Source organism: Loxodonta africana, chromosome 11, assembly GCF_030014295.1.
Source record: "Loxodonta africana isolate mLoxAfr1 chromosome 11, mLoxAfr1.hap2, whole genome shotgun sequence".
Lineage (NCBI taxonomy): Eukaryota > Metazoa > Chordata > Mammalia > Proboscidea > Elephantidae > Loxodonta > Loxodonta africana.
In genome coordinates, this window is record NC_087352.1 from 3,241,205 (window position 1) to 3,261,414 (window position 20,210).

General features: G+C 51.1%; 2 protein-coding genes across 4 annotated transcripts; one reads left to right on the plus strand and one right to left on the minus strand.

The window, feature by feature from the left end:
- The first annotated feature begins 10,056 nt into the window (after positions 1–10,056).
- On the plus strand, positions 10,057–10,931 carry C11H19orf33 (chromosome 11 C19orf33 homolog). The gene is made up of 4 exons (XM_003420813.4): positions 10,057–10,199; positions 10,317–10,429; positions 10,531–10,599; positions 10,743–10,931. The coding sequence occupies exons 1-4, from the start codon at positions 10,178–10,180 to the stop codon at positions 10,869–10,871; spliced, it is 333 nt and encodes a 110-aa protein (XP_003420861.3). The 5' UTR covers positions 10,057–10,177; the 3' UTR covers positions 10,872–10,931.
- Positions 10,932–11,058: 127 nt separating this feature from the next.
- On the minus strand, positions 11,059–19,275 carry YIF1B (Yip1 interacting factor homolog B, membrane trafficking protein). Of its 3 annotated transcripts, none has more exons than XM_064293584.1 (8): positions 19,148–19,275; positions 14,818–15,056; positions 14,552–14,656; positions 14,317–14,395; positions 14,112–14,169; positions 12,647–12,802; positions 12,485–12,578; positions 11,059–11,441 (listed from the first exon to the last, which is right to left on the minus strand). In XM_064293584.1, the coding sequence occupies exons 1-8, from the start codon at positions 19,191–19,193 to the stop codon at positions 11,286–11,288; spliced, it is 933 nt and encodes a 310-aa protein (XP_064149654.1). In that variant the 5' UTR covers positions 19,194–19,275; the 3' UTR covers positions 11,059–11,285. The 3 variants fall into 3 exon arrangements, with proteins under 3 accessions (XP_064149654.1, XP_064149653.1, XP_064149656.1); XM_064293583.1 differs by having other exon boundaries at positions 19,139–19,253; XM_064293586.1 differs by lacking the exon at positions 19,148–19,275 and adding an exon at positions 15,473–17,328 and having other exon boundaries at positions 14,552–14,633.
- Between the last annotated feature and the right edge of the window lie 935 nt (positions 19,276–20,210).

The following is a 20,210-nucleotide window of genomic DNA, read 5'->3' on the forward strand; positions in this document are numbered from 1 at the left end:
TGCCCAGTCCTGCGCCATCCTCACAATTGTTATGCTTGAGCCCATTATTGTAGCCACTGTGTCAACCCATCTCGTCCAAGGTCTTCCTCATTTTCGCTGACCCTGTACTTTACCAAGCATGATGTCTTTCTCTGATCCCTTCTGATAACATATCCAGAGTATGAGACGTAGTCTCACCATCCGTGCTTCTAAGGAGCATTCTGGTTGTACTTCTCCCAAGACAGATTTGTTTGTTCTTTTGGCAGTCCATGGTATATTCAATATTCTTCACCAGCACCACAATGCAAAGGCATCAATTCTTTGGTCTTCCTTATTCATTGTCCAGCTTGGGTCAGGTGCACCTTAGTCCTCAAGGTAACGTCTTTGCTTTTTCAACACTTTAAAGAGGTCTTTTGCAGCAGGTTTGCCCAATGCAATGCATCTTTTGATTTCTTGACTGCTGCTTCTGTGGAAGTTGACTGCGGATCCAGGTAAAATCTAATCCTTGACAACTTCAATCTTTTTTTCCGTTTATCATGATGTTGCTTATTAGGCCTGTTGTGCGCATTTTTGTTTTATTTATGTTGAAATGCAATCCATACTGAAGGCTGTGGTCTTTGATCTTCATCAGTTCGTGCTTCAAGTCCTCCTCACTTTCTGCAAGCAAGATTGTGTCATCTGCATAACACAGGTTGTTGGTGAGTCTTCCTCCAATCCTGATGCTATGTTCTTTTTATAGTCCAGTTTCTCAGATTATTTGCTCAGCATACAGATTGAATAGGTATGGTGAAAGGATACAACCCTGACACACATCTTTCCTGCCTTTAAACCACGCAGTGTCCCCTTGTTCAGTTCGAACGACTGCCTCTTGATCTATGTACAAGTTCTTTATAAGCACAGTTAAGTGTTCTGGAGTTCCCATTTCTTGCAATGTTATCCATAATTTGTTATGATCCACACACTCAAATGCCTTTGCATAGTCAATAAAACACAGGTGAACATCTTTCTGGTATTCTCTGCTTTCAGCCAGGATCCATCTGACATCAGCAATGATATCCCTAGTTCCATGTCCTCTTTTGAATCTGGCTTGAATTTTGAGTGATCTTCAGCAAGATTTTGCTTGTGTGTGATATTGTTTGATAATATCTGCATTCGGTTGGATCACCTTTCTTGGGAATAGACATAAATATGGATCTCTTCCAATTGGTTGCCAGGTAGCTGTCTTCCAAATTTCTTGGCATAAACAAGTGAGCACCTCCAGCACTGCATCGGTTTGTTGAAATATCTCAGTTGATATTCCATCAATTCCTGGAGCCTTATTTATCGCCAGTGTCTTAGAGCAGCTTGGACTTCTTCCTTCAGTACCATCGGTTCCTGATCCTATGCCACCTCCTGAAATAGATGAACATTGGCCAATTCTTCCTGGTATAATAACTCTGTGTATTCCTTCCATCTTCTCTTGATGCTTCCTGGCTCATTTAATATTTTCCCCATAGAATTCTTCACTACTGCAATTTGAGGCTTGATTTTTTTCTTCAGTTCTTTCAGCTTGAGAAATGTCAAGTGTGTTCTTCCCTTTTGATTTTCTATCTCCAGCTCTTTGCATGTGTCATCATAATATTTTACTTTGTCTTCTTGAGCTGTCCTTTGAAATCTTCTGTTAAGCTCTTTTACTTCATCATTTCTTTCTTTTGCTTTAGCTACTTGATGTTCAAGAGCAAGTTTCAGAGTCTCTTCTCACATGCATTTTGGTCTTTTCTTTCTTTCCTGTCTTTTTAATGACCTCTTTCTTTCTTCATGGATGATGTCCTTGATGTCATTCTACAGCTCTTCCGGTCTTCAGTCATTATGGTTCAATACATCAAATCTATTCTTGAGATGGTCTCCAAATTCAGGTGAGATGTACTCAAGGTAGTACTTTGGATCTCGTGGGCTTGTTCTAATTTTCTTCAGTTTCAACTTGAACTTGCATATGAGTAATTGATGGTCTTCCACAGTCAGCCCCTGGCCTTGTTCTGAATGATGATATTGAGCTTTTCCACCATCTCTGTCCACAGATGTAGTCAGTTTGACTCCTGTGTATTCCATCTGGCAAGGTCCAGGTATATAGTCTCCATTTATGTTGGTGAAAAAAGGTATTTGCAATGAAGAAGTCGTTGGTCTTGCAAGATTCTATCATGTGATCTCCAGCATCATTTCTAGCACCAAGGCCATATTTTCCAACTACTGATCCTTCTTCATTTCCAACTTCCACATTCCAATCACCAATAATTATCAATGCATCCTGATTGCATGTTTGATCAATTTCAGACTAGAAGCTGGTAAAAACTTCAATTTCTTCATCTTTGCGCTTAGTGGTTGGTGTGTAAATTTGAATAATAGTCCTATTAACTGGTCTTCCTTGTAGACATATGGATATTATCCTATCACTAACAGCATTGTACTTCAGGATAGATCTTGAAATGTTCCTTTTGATAATGAATGCAACGCCATTTCTCTTCAAGTTGTCGTTCCCAGCATAGTAGACCATGTGATTGTCTGATTCAAAATGGCCAACACCAGTCCATTCCAGCTCACTAACGCCCAGGATATCAATATTTATGCGTTCCATTTCATCAGTGACGATTTCCAACTTTCCTGGCATCTGTCAGTTTCTTGTACTGTCGGTGCTTGTGTGTTGCTGTGATGCTGGAAGCTATGCCACCTTTATTCAAATACCAGCAGGGTCACCCACGGTGGACAGGTTTCAGCTGAGCTCCTAGACTAAGACAGACTAGGAAGAAGGACCCAACAATCTACTTCTGAAAAGTATTAGCCAGTGAAACCTTATGAATAGCAGCGCAACATTGATATAGTGCCAGAAGATGAGCTCCCAGGTTGGAAGGCACTCAAAAGACAACTGGGGAAGAGCTCCCTCCTAAAGTGGTCTACCTTAACTATGTGGATGGAATCAAGCTTTCGGGACCTTCATTTGCAAATGTGGCATGAGTCAAAATGAGAAGAAACAGCTGCAAACAAAACCAATAGCCAACATTATTCTCAATGGAGAGAGCCTGAAAGCATTACACCTGAGAACAGGAACCAGACAAGGATGGCTTTTATTACCACTCTTATTTAACAAGTCCTAGCTAGAGCAATAAGAAAGGGAAATAAAGCGTATCTAAATTGGTAAGGAAAAAGTAAGGCTATCGCTATTCGCAGATGATATCCTATACATAGACAATCCCATACTATTCACAAGAAAGCTACTGCAACTAGTAGAAGGATTCAGCAAAGTGGAAGGGTACAAGATCAACATACAAAAATCAGTTGGATTCCTCTACATCAACAAAGAGAACTCTGAAAAGGAAATCAGGAAAATAATACCATTTACAATAGCCCCCCAAGAGATAAAATACTTACAAATAAACCTACGCAGGAATGTAAAAGACTTATACAAAGAATACTAGAAAGCAGTACTGCAAGAAACCAAAGGAGACCTTCATAAATGAAAAAAACATACCGCGCTCATGAATAGAAAGACTTAACATTGTGAATATGTCAATATTACCCAAAGCAATCTATAGATACAATGCAATCCTGATCCAAATTCCAAGAACATTCTTTAACGAGATGGAAAAACTAATCAACTTTATATGGAAAGGAGAGAGCCCCTGAATAAGTAAAACATTACTGAAAGAGAAGAACAAAGTAGGAGGCCTCACACTATCCTATCTCAGAACCTACTATACAGTTACAATAGTCAAGACAGCCTGGTACTGGTACAATGATGAACAGACCAATGGAACAGAGTTGAGGAATAAATCCACCCACCTATGGCCACATGATCTTTGACAAAGTGTCAAAGTCCATTAAATAAAGAAGAGATAGTCTCTTCAACAAATGGCGCTGGCAAAAGTGGATATCTATTTGCAGAAAAATGAAACAGGATCCACACCTCACCTCATATACAAAAACTAACTCAAAATGGATCAAAGACCTAAATGTAAAACCTAAAAATATAAAGTTCACAAAAGGAAACATAGGAACAATGCTAGGGACCCTACTTTATGGAATAAATAGAATGTCATGCATAACCGAAGATTCACAAATTCCAAAAGATAAACTAGATAACTGGGATCTCCTAAAAATTAAATACTTAAGACTTTCCCAAAAGAGTAAAAAGAGAACCTACAGACTGGGAAAAAATATTTGGCAATGACATATCTGATAAAGCTTTAATCTCTAAAATATACAGAAAACTTCACCAACTCAGCAATAAAAAGACAAGCAACCCAATCACAAAATGGACAAAGGACATAAACAGACACTTCACCAAAGTGGACATTCAGGCAGCCAACAAATATATGAAAAGATGCTCACAGTCATTAGCTGTTAGATGAAAATTGAAACCACGGTGAGATACCATCTCTCCCCTGCAAGAATGGCACTGATCAAAAATTCAGAAAACAATAAATGCTGCAAGGTTGTGGGGAGACTGGAACTTTCATACAGTCCTGGTGGGAATGTAAAATGGTATGACCACTACGGAAAAAGATATGGTGCTTCCTTAAAAAGCTAGAAATAAAAATACCATATGTCCCAGCAATCCCACCCCTAGGAATATATCCTAGAGAAATAAGAGCCATGACATGAATAGACATATGCACACTCACATTTACTGCAGCATTATTTGCAATAGCAAAAAGATGGAAACAACCTGAGTGCCCATCAACAGATGAATGGATAAACAAATTATGGTACATACACACAATGGAATACTACACAACGATAAAAACCAATGATGAATCCGCAAAATATCTCATGACATGGATTAATCTGGAGTTCGTCATGCCGAGTGAAATAAGTCAATCACAAAAGGACAAATATCGTATGCAACCACTATTAGGAAAACTCAAGAAAAGTGTACACACAGAAAGAAACAATCTATTATGGTTACAAGGGAGGGGAGGGGAAATCACTAACTAGGTAGTAGACAAGTGTTAACGCTGGTGATGGGAAAAACAGTACACAATACAGGGGATGTCAGCACAACTTAACCAAGGCAAAGGAATACACAGTAACAAAGAAGGAAAAATAAAAGAGGAAACCACAGTAAATACTGTAGCCTGGTACTGGTACAGTAGCATATACAACCCTACAACAGGCAGATACACAGGCAGATATGTATGCTGAACAGGAGAAGGGAGGCATATAAAAGTATACCCATGTACAAATTATAGGTTAGGCTGTGGATATTTTTAAATATGTATTTTTATGTACAGCGTGTATATTCATACATATCATAGAGCACAAAAGGGGGACAGTCATAGAAGCTTCCTAGACACATCCGAACACGTTGACGGACCAAGTTACTGGGGCTTAGGGCTGGGGACCATGGTCTCCGGATATCTAGGTCAATTGGCATAACAGTTCGTAAAGAAAATGTTCTACATCCTACTTGGGTGAGTAGCATCTGGGGTCTTAAAAGCTTGCAAGCAGCCATCTAAGATACATCTATTGGTCCATCTGGAGCAAAGAAGAATGAAGAAAACCAATGACATACGGAAAATATTAGTCCAAAGATTAATGGACACCATGAACCACAGCCTCCACCAGCCTGAGCCCAGAAGAACTAGGATGGTGCCTGGCTACTACCACCAACCACTCTTGACAGAGATCACAATAGAGGGTTCTGGACAGAGCGGGAGAAAACTGTAGAACAAAACTCAAATTCACAGAAAAGACCAGGCTTACTGGTCTGATAGGGACTGGAGGGAATGCCCAAGACTATGGCCCCTGGACGCCCCCTAAAAGTGTTTTAGTCATCTAGTGCTGCCCTAACAGAAATACCACAAGTGGATGGCTTCAACAAACAAAAGTTTATTTTCTCACAGAAAAGTAGGCTAAAAGTCCAAATTCAGGGTGTCAGCTCCAAGGGAGGGCTTTCTCTCTCTGTCGGCTTTGGAGGAAGGTCTTTCTGGTCAATCCTCCCCTGGACTAGGAGCTTCTCTGTGCAGGAACCTGGGTCTAAAAGATGCGCTCTGCTCCCCGTGCTTCTTTCTTGGTGTGAGGTCCCCAACTCTCTGCTTGCTTCCCTTTCGTTTTATCTCTTGAGAGATAAAAGGTGGTGCAGGCCACACCCCACAGAAACTCCCTTTACACTGGCTCAGGGAGATGACCTAAGTAAGGGTGGTATTACAGTCCCACCCTAATCCTTTTTAACATAAAATTACAATCACAAAATGGAAGACAACCACACAATACTGGGAATCATGGCCCAGCCAAATTGATACATATTTTGGGGGGACACAATTCAATCCATTACAAAAAGCCACTCCTGAAGTTCACCTTTCAACCAGAGATTAGACGACAGGCCTATAAAACAATAACACGCGTGAAGAATATGCTTCTTGGAGCAATCAAGTATAGGAGACCAAATGGCCAACACCTGCCCAAAAGCAAAGACGAGAAGGCAGGAAGGGACAGGGAAACTGGACAAATGGACAAAATGGTGGAAAGGGAGAGAGTACTCACACATTGCAGGAATTGCAATCAAGGTCACAAAACAATTTGTGTATAAATTTTTGAATGAGAAACAAATTTGCTCTGCATATTTTCCATAAAAGCACAATAAAATAAAATAAGAGGATGTGTACCCTCCATTTGTTCTTTCCCTTCCCAAGAACCTGATGGAGGGGGCCTGCCTCCCCACACATCCTGGTAGGATGCAGAGCAACAAGATGGAAGGAGCCTGGATCCCTGGATGATCTTGTGGAGCACACTCATTTGCCCGCTCTGGACTCTCACCAGCTCATGCTTTCACGTGAGAGAAAGTGAGTATCTTGTTAAGCCTCTGTCTTTTGGGTCTCTCTATAAGCTGCCAAACCTATATCCTAACTATAATACAGTAGTGAATGGATGGGAGTGTAAAGGACCAGGTCATGGTATCCCTGTACCCACCTATCCACCCACCACTCAATTTTAGCATAATAGCCAGGAAACCCTGGTGGTGTAGTGGTTAAGTGCTACAGCTGCTAACCAAAAGATCAGCAGTTTGAATCCGCCAGGCACTCCTTGGAAACTCCATGGGGCAGTTCTACTCTGTCCTATAGGGTCGCTCGACGGCACTGGGTTTGGTTTGTTTTTTTTTTGAGCCAGCTACTACGTCTTTGGGTGTGAACGGTCTCACACTGCAGCTCTTACAGCCTACTACCTCAGTGTCTTTGGGCAAGAAACTCAATCTTTTTATGTCTTAACTACCTCATATATACAGTTGAGATCTGACTGCCAATTTCATGAGGCATAAAGAGATTGTTTCTGCAGATAATAAAGACTAACATTTATCAAGCATTTATTTATTCCGTACCAGTTTCTGTGCAAAACGATTTACGTGCTTGAATCTCTCCTTTAAGCGACATAACCTTATGAGGCAAGTAACATTTCCATTTTACAGAAGAGGAAACTGAGGCCCTTAGTGGTTAACTTATTTGCCCAGAGCAATAAGGGGTAGAGTGAGGATTCACACATAGACAGACATCTCCAGAACCCAAACTTGTAGCCACTCTGTGCTTGCCCTAACCAGCCATTAGCTAGTGCCTGGCATTGATTGGGTAACCTCACTCACTCAACAAATTATACTGAGCACCAACTCTGAGTCACACCATTTCTGGGTTTTGCTAAGCAAAGAAGACGAGGTCCCCACCCTCATGAAATTAGTGTTCTACCAGAGCAGGCAGACACTTTATCTCATACCCTACACCTGTTTGGTTCTGCCACTCTACGCCAAGCCAAAATCATTGCTCACCTCCTTTGCTCGAAACCTTCCCATGGCTCCCCGTCTCTCAGAGTAAAGACCAGTGACCTAACTTTGATTTACAAGCCCCCCCATTCTCCCTTTGCCTGTCTGCCTCAACTCCTCTCTCTCCCCTCAAGCTGGCCACTCTAACTTCCTTGCAATTCCTCGGACACACAAGTACATTGCTGCCTCAGGACCTTTGCACTCCTTCCATATACTTGCATGGCTTGTTTTCTCATCCTGAGATCTTTACTCAAAAGAGTTCAGTAAGGCTTTCCTTGGTGTCTCTAAAATTAAACCTGTCACCAGCATGTTGTTAGGTGCCATCGAGTCAGTTCCCGCTCCTAGCAACCTATGTACAACAGAACAAAACGCTGCCCAGTCCCCCACAATCGTTGCTCTCTTTGAGCCGGTTGTTGAAGCCACTGTGTTGCAGCCACTGTGTCAATCCACCTCATTAAGGGTCTTTAAAAAAAAACTAGGAAGAAACTAAATACCACCAAACTAAATGACAAAATGTAGTATGTCCACAGAGCGGTATTTAGTTTTTTTTTTTTAACATACTATACATTTCACCTTGTTTCTTGCTTATCTCCCCCACTAGAATGCCAATTCCATAAGGCTGGCACTTCAGAGGCGTAGTGAGGTGGGGGCAGGTAGGGGCATCTGCCCCTGGGCCCAAGTCCAAGGGGGTACCAGAGAGGGGGCAGGATGACATTTTGAGGCGCCACAGATACGGAAGGCGCCTGACGGAGGCAGCTGGACAGAAGGGAAGAGTTTCCGCTGATGCATCCTGCTATTGATGTCTATTCATCCTGAGATTGGAGGTGGGGGCAACTTAAAAGATTGCCCCTGGGCGCTGGCTACCTTCCTCACATCTCTGTGCCACTTTTGTGTTTTGTTCACATCACTATTCCCAGGTTCAACAGGCTGGTTCCACGTCCACGCCCTAGATCTGTGCCAGGCACTAGTAGGTACTCAGGAAATGTGTGCTGAAGGAACGAATGAGGTTCGGATAACTTCCGGTAATGGTAAGTGCTGTGATGGACACGCAGCTGCGGAAGGGGGTGGAGTGGTGGGGCTCTCTGAGGAGGGGCGCTTGAGCCGAGGGGCACCCGAATGAAGCGAGGATGTGAACTGGCGGTTACAGCATCGTCCCCAGGCCTCAGCCCTTGCCAGCCACTCCCCGCGGGTACAGACAGCTTAGCCATGGTGAGATGCACCAGACGCCTACCCCACAGCCACCGGGAGCGGGGGGCGGTGCAGGTGCCCAGCTCCTCCTGTCTGCCCCGGGGCCCAGTCCACCGTGGGGAGGAAGGCTGGTGAGGCTGGCTGCCCCTTCTGCTGACAGCCCCCCAGGGTGAGACGAGGGGACAGACAGCGCCTTGGACTCTTATTTGAACCCCAGTTCTAGTCTATTCATGCCGTTTGAACCTCATCAACTCACTTAACTGCTTGGTCCCTCAGTTTTCTCATCTGCAAAGTAGGGATAGTAACAACAACAACAAAAAAAACGTTGCCTCCAGTTGATTCCGACTCCTAGCAACCCTGTAGGACAGAGCAGAACTGCTCTATTGGGCTTCCAAGCAGTGGCTGGTGGGTTTTCCAACTGCGGACCTTCTGGTTAGCAGCTGTAGCTTGCTGTAGCCCTGAACCACTGCGCCACCAGGGCTCCACAGTAACATAACCATACCCACCTTTTATTATCATCACTTTTTAAATTATTTTAGAAAGCACTTATTCTGTGTCAGGCACCGTTCTAAGAAATGAACCCCTGTGAGTCTCACATCAGCCCCATTTGGTACCTGTCATCATCCCATCTTACAGATCAGGAAACTGAGGCACAGAGGGGTACAGCAACTTCCTCAAGGCCACCTAGCTAAGTGATACAGGTGGGCTTCAAACTCAGTGGGCTGGTTCCAAGTCTATGCCCTTTATCCCTTCAGACACTGCTGCTTACAAAGCCTGAGGGGGTTCGTTACGGTGAGTTAATATACACGAAGCCCTGGAACAGCACCAGGCAGGCAGTAAGCATACTGCGAGTACTATTACTACCGCACACAGGAGGGCAGGGGGCTGGACCCTTCCTCTCATTGCCTCAGAAGCATTTGACTTTTGGGGGGGAAACTGATGACAGCTCTGGCCCCTCTCCCCAGAAGTCTGCGGCTCCCCACATACTTCATCCTTGAGGACCCAAACTACAGAGCCCCTTCGGCCGCCAGAAGCTCACCAGGAGGAAGCAGTCTCCACTCTCCCTCTCTTCCCCAAAGAGGAAAAGTTGGGCAGTGCTGGGGAGGGGCGGTGAGTCAGAGCTCAGGACTTGGAACGAAGGCTGGGGTGGAGCTCCTCAGAATTCCTGGGGCGGGTAGGTCCCGGCATTGCCCAGGCCCTCCTGGCCCTCTGCACTCTTCTCTCCCCACCATGGAGTTCAACCTGTCAGCAGGTGCGCTCCTGGGGAGGGAGGGGGCTTGAGCTGCAGGGGGCCAGACTCAGGCACAGGGGCTGCCACCAAGGGCTGCTCCCTGCAACCTGCACCAACCCACCCAACTTCTCCCTGCAGCCCTGGAGTCCTCTTCCGAGAAAGCCGAGGCGGAAGGCCAGGGGGGGAAACCCAAACAATGTCCCCCACAAGTGCACAGCCCATCAGAGGCAGGAGCAGCGGCTAATCCCAGGGTAAGCTGCGTTAGGATCAGCATGCTGCGGGGCGGAGGGGCAGGGGCTGCCTTGGGGGCCGAGACAGGGGCGCCCAAGCCTCACTGCAGCCCTCCCACCAGCACCGCCACGGCAGCTCCTCCTCTGACTCCAGCAGCAGCAGCTCCAGCGATTCAGACGGCGAAGCGAAGGTAAGGGGCGCCCCCTCCCAAGCGCGTGCTCCGCGGCCCCAGGGCTAGGGCGGCGGGCGGCCTCGGCCCAAATCCAGCCCGGAACCTGGGCGTTCCACAGGAGGACCCATGTCTCTTTCTCTCCCTGCTGTCTCGGGTGGCAGCTCCATGCCACTGGGTCACAGCAGCAGGAAAGCACCCCAGGCAAGCCCAAGAAGCCCAAGGTGAAGAAGGCGGAGAAGGAGAAGAAGGGGAAGAAGGGGAAGAAGGGCAAGAAGGCGGCCCCTCACTGACTGGGCCTGGGCCCAGGCTCATTAAACCGTCCTCCTGCTTCCGGGTGACAGTGCTGTCCGCGGTTCCCGCCCCGCCCCGTCCTGTCCCCGCTCCGTCGCAGGCTGGCTCTGGCCCCTGCCGGTCAGCTGTCAGCGGGGAGGCCGGCCTCCCGCCCCAGAGGCGCAGGGCCAAGGAGAGGCGGTCACGCGAGGGCCCAACAGGGTTTATTGTTTCGATAACAGCGGCCGCGCTCCAGGCCGCGGCCTGTGCAGTGAGATCTCAGCACCTGGACGGAGGGGGAAGGGGAGAGCCGGCGGCAGCGCGGGGAGGCCTGGGCTGGTGGCGCCCGCGCGCGCGGGCAGGAGATGAGTCGCGGCGGCACACGGTGGCCGCCAGGGGTGCGGCGGGGAGGTTCCAGGCGGGAGGTGCCACCCTCACCGCACCAGGTGGAAGGTGAGCCAGTACATGAGCAGAGGCTGCGCCGCGGCCACCGCCATGGTCAGGTACATGCGCAGCTGGTTCCGCGCCCCGCGCACCGGGACTCCTTCCGCTGCCGCTTCAGCCAGGATCTTCAGACGCAGGGTCCGGATCTGGGTTCGGGGTGGGGAGACAGGTCAAGGCGTCGGTCAGCCCTGGAGCCCTCTCAGCCTGGGCTAGCGCCCTGGGCCTGCTTCCGGCCTCTGCCCGTGAGTTCCGGGCAGCCTGGGTCCGGTCCCTGCCTCTCTGCAGCCTCGAGTTTCCCTGTCCTCCCCTCTGTGGCCTCAGTTTCCTTATCTGTCCAGGGGGTAGCTGGGCACAAGTCCCGGCTCCTCCGAGGCCTGTTTCGCCCAAATCCTCTGACAGAAGGTGCGGGCTTGCTCCTCGCCAGGCCCTGTGAGTGAAACCTCCCATGAAGGTGCCAAGGTCAAGGCCGGCAAACCAGTGAGGTGGTGAACCTCACTGCGGACACTCTCCCTGAAGGGGGTGAGGAGTCTCACTGCTGCCCCCTGGCCGGCAACGGCTTATATGCTGGACAGATGACAACTGCCAAGACAAGCCAGAAGTACTACTTTTTTTTTTTAACTTTTAAATGCTGACATCTAAGTCAGTTTGTCTGAGGGCCAGGTTCGGCCCACCGGCCACCCGTTTTTGCCCTCTATTTCTCCTGTATGCTTATGCAGAAACCTCCCAGTACTCTGAGGGGCAATTACCATCATCCCCATTTTACAAAAGCGGAAACTGAGGCTTAAAGGCAGGAAGTGATTTGCTTGGGATCCAGCAAAGCTGGGGTCGGGCTCAGGTCTGCTGGGACCTGGACCAGAGGGAAGGGCTCTCAGAGAATGCCCTGCAGGGGTGCTGAGCCTTTCTTCATCCAACTGGAAATTGTGCCCGAACACTTGCTATGTAAGGAGGGAGGGGCCCTATTTGCTGGGTACCCCCAGCCTCTGCACCCTAGCTGGCTTCTTTCTCTCCTTCAGGTCCCAGCTGGGATACCCCTTCTTGCAGAAAGCCCTCCCTGGGGCTCCCCAGTTTGGCAGTGAGGCTCTGGTCTAAACTGCCCCTCTGAAATCCTTAGCTCAGGTGCCTTCCCACATCTCCCCTGCCCAGAAGGCCTGTGCCCTCAGCCTCACCCCACCCCCAAGCCCCAGCTCACCATGAACACAAAGATGGACGTGCAGCACCAGCCCAGCACCAGGTAGTAGCCGATCTTCCCAAAGAGCAGGCCTGTGAGGACCCCGCTGATCATCCTGTGGGGGAGACGGTCTGAGGACCAGGCCTAGGTCTGGGGCTGGCAGGGAGGATGGGGAGCACTCACCCAACATATTTGTAGCCCAAGAAGGCCACCAGGTCAATGGTGGTGAGGTCAGTGTTGATGGTGACCAGGTACAGGCTGAGCAGGATGGCCAGCACCTCCAATGCCAGCCACGCCAACGCCGAGCTTGCCTGCAGCCCAAGGAGGTCTGGGGAGAACCTGCCGGCACTCACACTATCAATAGGCTGGCTAGGAGCCCTTGAGCACACTCCTGGGCCCAGCCCTGTGGCAAGTGGGGCTGGAGACCCAGCAGTGACCAACACGGCCTGGGCCCTTTTCTCACCAAAATCCTGGTACAAGGGGCAAGGCAGACCTGTCCCTACTGACAGCCCAGAGTGATCAGGGTCAGAATAGGGCTGCACAGGCAGGAGGGTTGGGCTGGGACCCAGGAGGCGCAGGTGGAGTGGTGGGGACGGGACCAGGATGGGAGGCAGCGGAGGCTCGGGCAGAGAGGTGGAGAGGGAGTCGGGATGGAGGAGATGGGGACAGAGGGGTCAAGGCCGGGGAGGGGGGAGGCACAGGCGGGGGGGCTAGGATGGGGGAGTTGTGGGCAGAGGGGTCAGACTGGGGTAGGGGAACCTCAGTGGGGCTATGGGAGCCCAGAGAGGTACCTGACCCAGTCTAGCGGGTACAGGGAAAGGTCAGAGTTGGCTTCCCAGAGGATGGGACACCAGAGCTGAGGCCTGAAGGATGAGGGCATTGACCATGGCAGAAGGCCCTTGTCTGTCTTGGTCCCTGATATACCCCCAGTGCCTCAACAATTAACTGACTGCTTCTAATGACATTTTCAGAGCCCCAAAGGAAGTAGACAGGGGCTCTGAGTGAGAAGTGGGAGGCCTGACCTAGTCTCAGGGAGCAGAAAGGCTTCCCTGAGGAGTGACATCACAGAGGAGACACTGTGAATGAGCAGGGGCTCAGCAGGTGATGTAGGGGAGCTAAGAGAACACTCCTGAGCAGAGGGAACTGGGTGTGCAAAGGCCCTGGGGCAGCAGAGCCAGGCCCTCTGGAGAAGTGGAAGGACCAGGGTGGCCAGAGCAGAGCAGACGGGGAGGGCAGAGGGCGCTGCACAGATGGCAGGGCTGGGCTAAGGACTGGGGCTTGAACCAGGATGGGGGCTGTGGACAGCTTCTAAGCAGGGCAGCATGAGGCCAGGCTGGCACCACAGACAAGACCTTCTTGGCTGCCACTGGAGCAAGGCATAGGGGAGCGAGGGACAGGGCAGCTAGTTAGGAGAGAACGGACAAGATGAATCCGGTGGCAGAGGCCAAGGGGAAGGGCTGATTTGGTGGGTCACCCAGCACAGGGTGGGGTGACATGCTGCACATGGGAGGGAAGAGAGAGGGTAGAGGCAGGGGAAACACCCACTGGGAGGATGATGGGGCATTTCTGAGACAGGGCCACCGAGAGGCCTTCCTGACCACTCCTTGCCCACCAAACTCACCCACTCCATCTGCTCCAGGCCTCTTACCTGTCCTGGGTCCCTAGCGCAAGGCCAGCCACCAGGACGTAGGTGATGAAAGCCATAGCTGTGTGAGGCAGACAGACACACAGACACAGGTCAGAGGACAAAGCACTACCCTGGGGCCTCCAGGCACCCAAACCTCTGTCCAGACCTCCCCACCCAGAAGGAGGTGGGTGCCAGGGACTGGGGGGGGGGGTGCATGGGGTGAAACCTGGAATGTAGAGGTCAGGAGCATTGATGTCAAAGCGGGGGGCCACTGGTGTGTCCTGCTGGTACTGCACCTCCCAGTCCTGCAGGGAAAGTGGGGGACAGGCAGGACCCCCAGAGCTGGGCTCCTCCCCCAGGACAAATCTACCCGCCTTGCCCCTCACATTTGCCCCAGCCTCTGTCCCCCAAGGCTGTGTCCCTTTCAGATCCCCCCCATACCAGGAGTAGGTGGTGCTGACCTGGTGCAGGTAAGGGAAGACCAGGAGGCCCAGCTTTTTGCCCACGTACACCGTGTCCACAGCGAAGTAATACTTGAGCTTGCTGACGGGGAAGAAGCGGTCGATCTGGGGGGGCGTACCCAGGTCTCCTCAATCCAAAAGCCACAAGCGCTGGGCCCTGCCCACTGGGCCCCAAGCCCCTCTTCCCTTTTCTCTCTCCTACATCGAGCCTGAGGTTCTGTGGCCTCCTGCTTCACCCCCGTTTCCTCCAGCCCCAGCCCACTCACGTTCTTATCCACCAGCTCCTTGCCCTGGGCGGCCAGGCTGCTCCCATAGGCCATGGCCATGTTGGACACAGGATCGGCCAGGAAGGCCGCCTGGGGCGAAGTGGAGGCTGCAGGGTAGCCCAGGCTGCTGGGTGCCCGTGGGGCCCCATAGCCCCGACTCTGGGCCGAACTTGTGTCATCGAAAAGCTGGTGGGGGTCTGCCATGCCCGGCTGGGACACAGGGATTCTCCGCTTCGCGGCTGCAGAGGAAGAGAGGTGGGAGGCTCATTCCTTCTGCCGGAGTACCCCCTCCCGCACCTGGCGCAGTAGAGGTAGCTTCTGTCATTACGAGGCACTAGCTTGTGGCTTGGCACACAAAAATGGGCCATCAAGTGTGGGCTCTGCCTCCCTGCCATCCATCCATCCAGATAAACCAACGATGACAATGATGGCAACGATGAGGATGCTGGCACAGCCCTACTTACTGGGACCTACAGATGTCACTTCGAGAACTAAGTGGAACCCACAGATGTCACTTTGAGGACTAAGGTGCTCCTGACCCAAGCCATGGTATTTTCAATTGCCTCATATACATGAAAAAGCTGGACAATGAATAAGAAAGACCAAAGAATTGATGCCTTTGAATTGTGGTGTTGGCGAAGAATACTGAATATACCATGGCCTGCCAGAAGAGTGAACAAATCTGTCTCGGAAGAGGTACAGCCAGAGCGCTCCTCGAAAGCAAGGATGGCGAGACTTCGTCTCAGGTACTTTGGACGTGTTATCAGGAGGGACCAGTTCCTGGAGAAAGACATCATGCTTGGTAGAGCAGTGTCAGCGAAAAAGAAGACCCTCAACAAGATGGATTGACACAGTGGCTGCAACAATGGGCTCAAGCATAGCAATGACTGTGGGGATGGCATGGGACCTGGCAGCGTCTTGTTCTATTGTACGTGGGGTCGCTATGAGTTGGAACTGACTCAAAGGCACCTAACAACACATTGGGAGTTGGATTTTACAGTCACCAAGGAAAGCCTTACTGAATGAAGTCTCTTTTGAGTAAAGATCTCAGGATGAGAAAACAGGTCATGCAAGTATATGGAAGCAGTGCGGAGGTCCTGAGGCAGGAATCGAATTTGAATCAGGGTGGGATCTGAACCCAGCACTCAGACTCTGGAGCCCCTGTTCCTAGCCAATAACCAATGTTCCTGCAGAAAATACTTGCTGAGGTCCTCCTGTGCACCTGACCCCATTCTGGGCAGAGGGCACAGGGTGGAAAACTCACAGTGAGATGGGAAGAGGAACCCAGTGATCTGGGCGTAGCTTTCTCTGTCTGCACCTCAGTGTTCTCCTTTGTAGAAGGGAGTTAACTGCCCTGCAGGGCTGCCGTGGGACGAAGTGACATCATGGTCATGAACTGCACAGCGCTGGCCTGGCGCACAAGAAGTGCTCCATCCATGCTGGCTATTACCAGTTACCAGCCCCAACTCTTCCACTCAAACGTCTGCAGTCTAAGAAGACGCAGGCCTCCTCGATCCAAAAGCACCCGGTACTGGACCCTGCCCACTCGTCCCCAAGCCCCACTTCCCTGTCCTCTCCCACTTCTGGCCAGAAGGCCAGCTTCCAGAAAGCTTCAGTGAACAAGTCCTTCCTCCCTCCCTTTCACCCCCTCAAGAATAAAAAAGAACCGTTGCCGTTGAGTCGATTCCGACTCGCGGCAGCTCTGTGTGTGTCAGGGTAACACCGCGCTCCATAGGGTTTTTAGGGCTGTGACCTTTCGGAAGCAGACCACCAGGCCTTTCTTCCGAGGCACCTCTGGGTGTATTCAAACCACCAACCTTTTGGTTAGCAGCCCAGCGCTGAACTGTTTGGGCTATCCAGGGACACCCAGTCGCTCCGTCAAGCCTCGGCAGTTTTGGCTTCTGCTCTCACCTCGCCTCTAAAACAGCTCTCAGTGCTGCTAAGGCCTAGGCCACTGTTCCATCCGCGTCTGCTCAGCCCCCCGAGGCATGTGATGCCACTGCCCCAGACGCCAACCTCCAGCTCTCTGGCTCTTGGCTTCATGACACTGCATGGAGCTGTTTTTTCTCTTCCCTATCTGAGCCCGAGAGACATTTATTGAGCACCTCTGTGCGTTAGGCTCTGCTGCAGGCACTGAATGCAGAGTAGGGTACCGCTTCTCTCCTGGGCCAACTGCCTCTGGCTGCGCCCCGGGCCCTCACCTCAGAGTCCAAACCCCCGACCCCCCTTCTGTCTGCCATCCCGTCAGTCACAGTGGGCTAGTTCTCGCCCGCTTTACCTCAGTGTTACCCTCCCCTCACACCGTGTCGTGTTGCGTCTGACTTAAATGTCCTCCCACCTGGTCCCCCTGTCCATTCTTAGCTCCAGCAGCCTTCTCTCCAAATGACAGCCAGAGTGATCTTCGTAAGTCACCCTTCTGCCTAAGATCAGTGCCACTGCGCTGAGGATAAAATCCAAATGCCTACTAGGCCCTGCATGACCCAGCCCTGCCAAAACCCCGCCTCCCACTCCCCCCAGGGCTCACCACGCCCCAGCCACAGTGGCCTCCTCTTGGGCCCTGATGCTGCCAAGCTCCTCGCCCCCACAAGGTCTCTGAACATGCAGTGCTATCACCTTTGAACACGTCCCTCCGTTAGGTCCCGCCAGTACAGCACTCAGAGCTCAGCTCAACTGCCTGCCTCGCTCCTCAATACAAAGCACCAGCCCCACCTTGTTCTCTCTCATAATGTCCCATAGTTTTGGTTTTGGTTTTCCTCTCCTGAGCACTTAGCACAACTTCTAAATATACATTCATTTGTCTACTTGGCACAGGCTTCCAATGCCTTTCCCTCCCACCACGAACGCCCTTCTCCTGGCTAATTCTTCATCATTATATACACCCTCTTCTAGAAGGCTTTACTGACACCCCCAAGCTGGGTCGCGTGGGTCACGTGCCTCCTCTGGGCTTCCTTGATACCCAGGCTTCCTCAACACCTGGGCTTCCCCCACCCCAGCCCTGATCCCTCCACCCATTCCAGCCCCAATCCCTCTGCCTGTGCTTCCCTCATCATCGCTTCATCACTCTGGATTGTCACTATCTGTTTTCCACTCTGAACTCGCAGCTCCATAAAAATAAGAACAGAGCTGTCGGGGAACTGGTATGTCCCCAGCACTACCAGGCACAGGGCCAGCCAGTCTTCTTACTAATGGTTGAAGGGAGGATGAGCACATCACACTTTAATGGTCAACAGAGAGGTCTCCTCGAGCCCCAGTCACATCCCAGGTTGTTCCCTTTGCAGCCATTATCACTCCCCAAATTATCTTGTCAACCTGTTTGTTTCCTAGTTCAGCATCTGTCTTCCCACTAAACTGTCAGCTGTAAGACAAGGCCAGGGCTATCCTGGTTACTATGAACAAAAAAACCCCTGCCGTCCAGGCAATTTTGACTCATAGCGACCCTGTAAAACAGAGTAGGGCTGCCCCATAGGGTTTCCAAGGCTGTAATCTTTATGGAAGCCACATCTTTCTCCCAGGGAGCGACTGGTGGTTAGCAGCAACCTTTCAGTTAGCAGCTGAGCTCTAAACCACTGCCCCACCAGGGCTCCTTGGTTATTACACCAAAGAAAAAAAAAAAAAAAAACCATTGCCGTGCAGTCCATACCGACTCATAGCGACGCTATAGGACAGAGAAGAACTGCCCCATAGGGTTTCCTAGGAGAGGCTGGTGGATTCGAGCTCTCGACCTTTTGGTTAGCAGCCCAGCTCTTAACCACTGCGCCACCAGGGCTCCTATGAGGTCCCCAAATTCCAGCACAGGAGCTGCCCAAGGAGCTGAGGCAAGATATGACGAATGCAATGCACGCACACTCACGGAGAAGAAAAGAAACTTCAGGAAAGACACGAATTGACAGAGAAGAGGAGGAGGTCAAGAGTACAGTAAAAAAAAAAATCTTAAAAGAGGCGAAACAGCCATATCTGCGCACTGGGGGCCGTGGAGGCTGCACTGAGGAGCGCGGCGACAGCTGGGGGACCCTGGGGAGCCACGGAAGGGCGGGGAGCCAGGGAGGGTTTGTCGCCAACTGCGAATGAATGAAAGTCCCGTTGCTCTGCGCCTCACCAACATCCTGCCCCAAGGGGCCCTCTTCTAAAGGAACGTTCTGAAGACTCCACCCTAACGCGCCCCCTGCCCGGACATGGCATCCCTGCACTGGGCACACCCAACCAACAAAAACCCAGAAGAGCCTAATTCCTGACCTCGTGACCTCCGACCCAAGCGACCCCGCCAACGGCCGCCGCGGCCCGACACGCCCCCACCGCCCCATCTCCTCCGCCGGCCACGTACGCCACTTACGCTGCCGGGCCGTCCCCGCAGCCGCCGCCAGGCCTGTCGGGTGCATCCCTGGCCACCGCAGCCGCCGCCGCCCCAGCCCCGGCACGGAACGTGTCCGCCCGGCTCCCGTAGCCACGCCCCTCCGGTGACGGAGCAGCCAGTGGGCGTCACGATCTCTCGGAGGCCTCGCTCCACCACGGAGGACTGGAGGCGTAGGCGGTGGGCAAGGGCGGGGACCGGGGTCCGGTGACGTAAGACGAGGGTTGGGTCCTAAGGAGCCGGAGAGCTGGGAGACATCGAGCATGATGGGAAATGTAGGCGTCGAGCGAAGGGGTAGATGGGAAATGGAGTTCACTATAGACATTTGGGTTGCTGAAGGCGCTGGGGAGCCAAGGAGGAGGGTGGAGTAGGCGAGGGCAGATCCATTCGTGCTCCCCAATTGTATGGGCTCTAACGTTTATACAGTGTGGCAGTTCTTAGGTATGAAAGTGAATATTTAAAATGAGAAAAGGACACCCAGCAAATTTGATGAGATGAGGAGAACCAAGTGTCTTTCATTAAGGATAACTTTTAGGCAATTTCCCAGAAATGCATTCACGTTCTTAAGATGGAACCTGCCCAACAAAAATACTCGACAACCCCAGCAACTCGTAGCACACACAGGTGTACCTGAAAGCGAGGGGCCCTGAAAATTAAGCTTCCTGTCCCTCCTCCTTGGCCTTCCCTCCTTCTGCCCCTCAGTCTTCCTCTCTCTCCCTTTCAGTCCCCTCTCTGAGTCTCCCGTTCTTTGTCAGTCTCCCCCCACTTCTCTCAGGCAAGATAATGACGGAAGTGACTTCCGGGCAGAGAGAGTCCTCCAGAACGGTATCAGTGAGTGACCCCGTCGCTGTGGCTTCCCCTTCCTCCCCTGGGAGAACACTGGACTCTTGTTGAGGCATTGCCTTTGTTGGGGACCTTGAGGACCCCTCCTGGTCACTCAGTTACGAGCCCTGGCTCCGTTGCTGCCTTTTTTTTTTGTGTGTGTGAGTGAGGTACACCCATTCCCTCTCTGCACCTCTGGTTCGGTATCTGTCCCCAGGGCTCC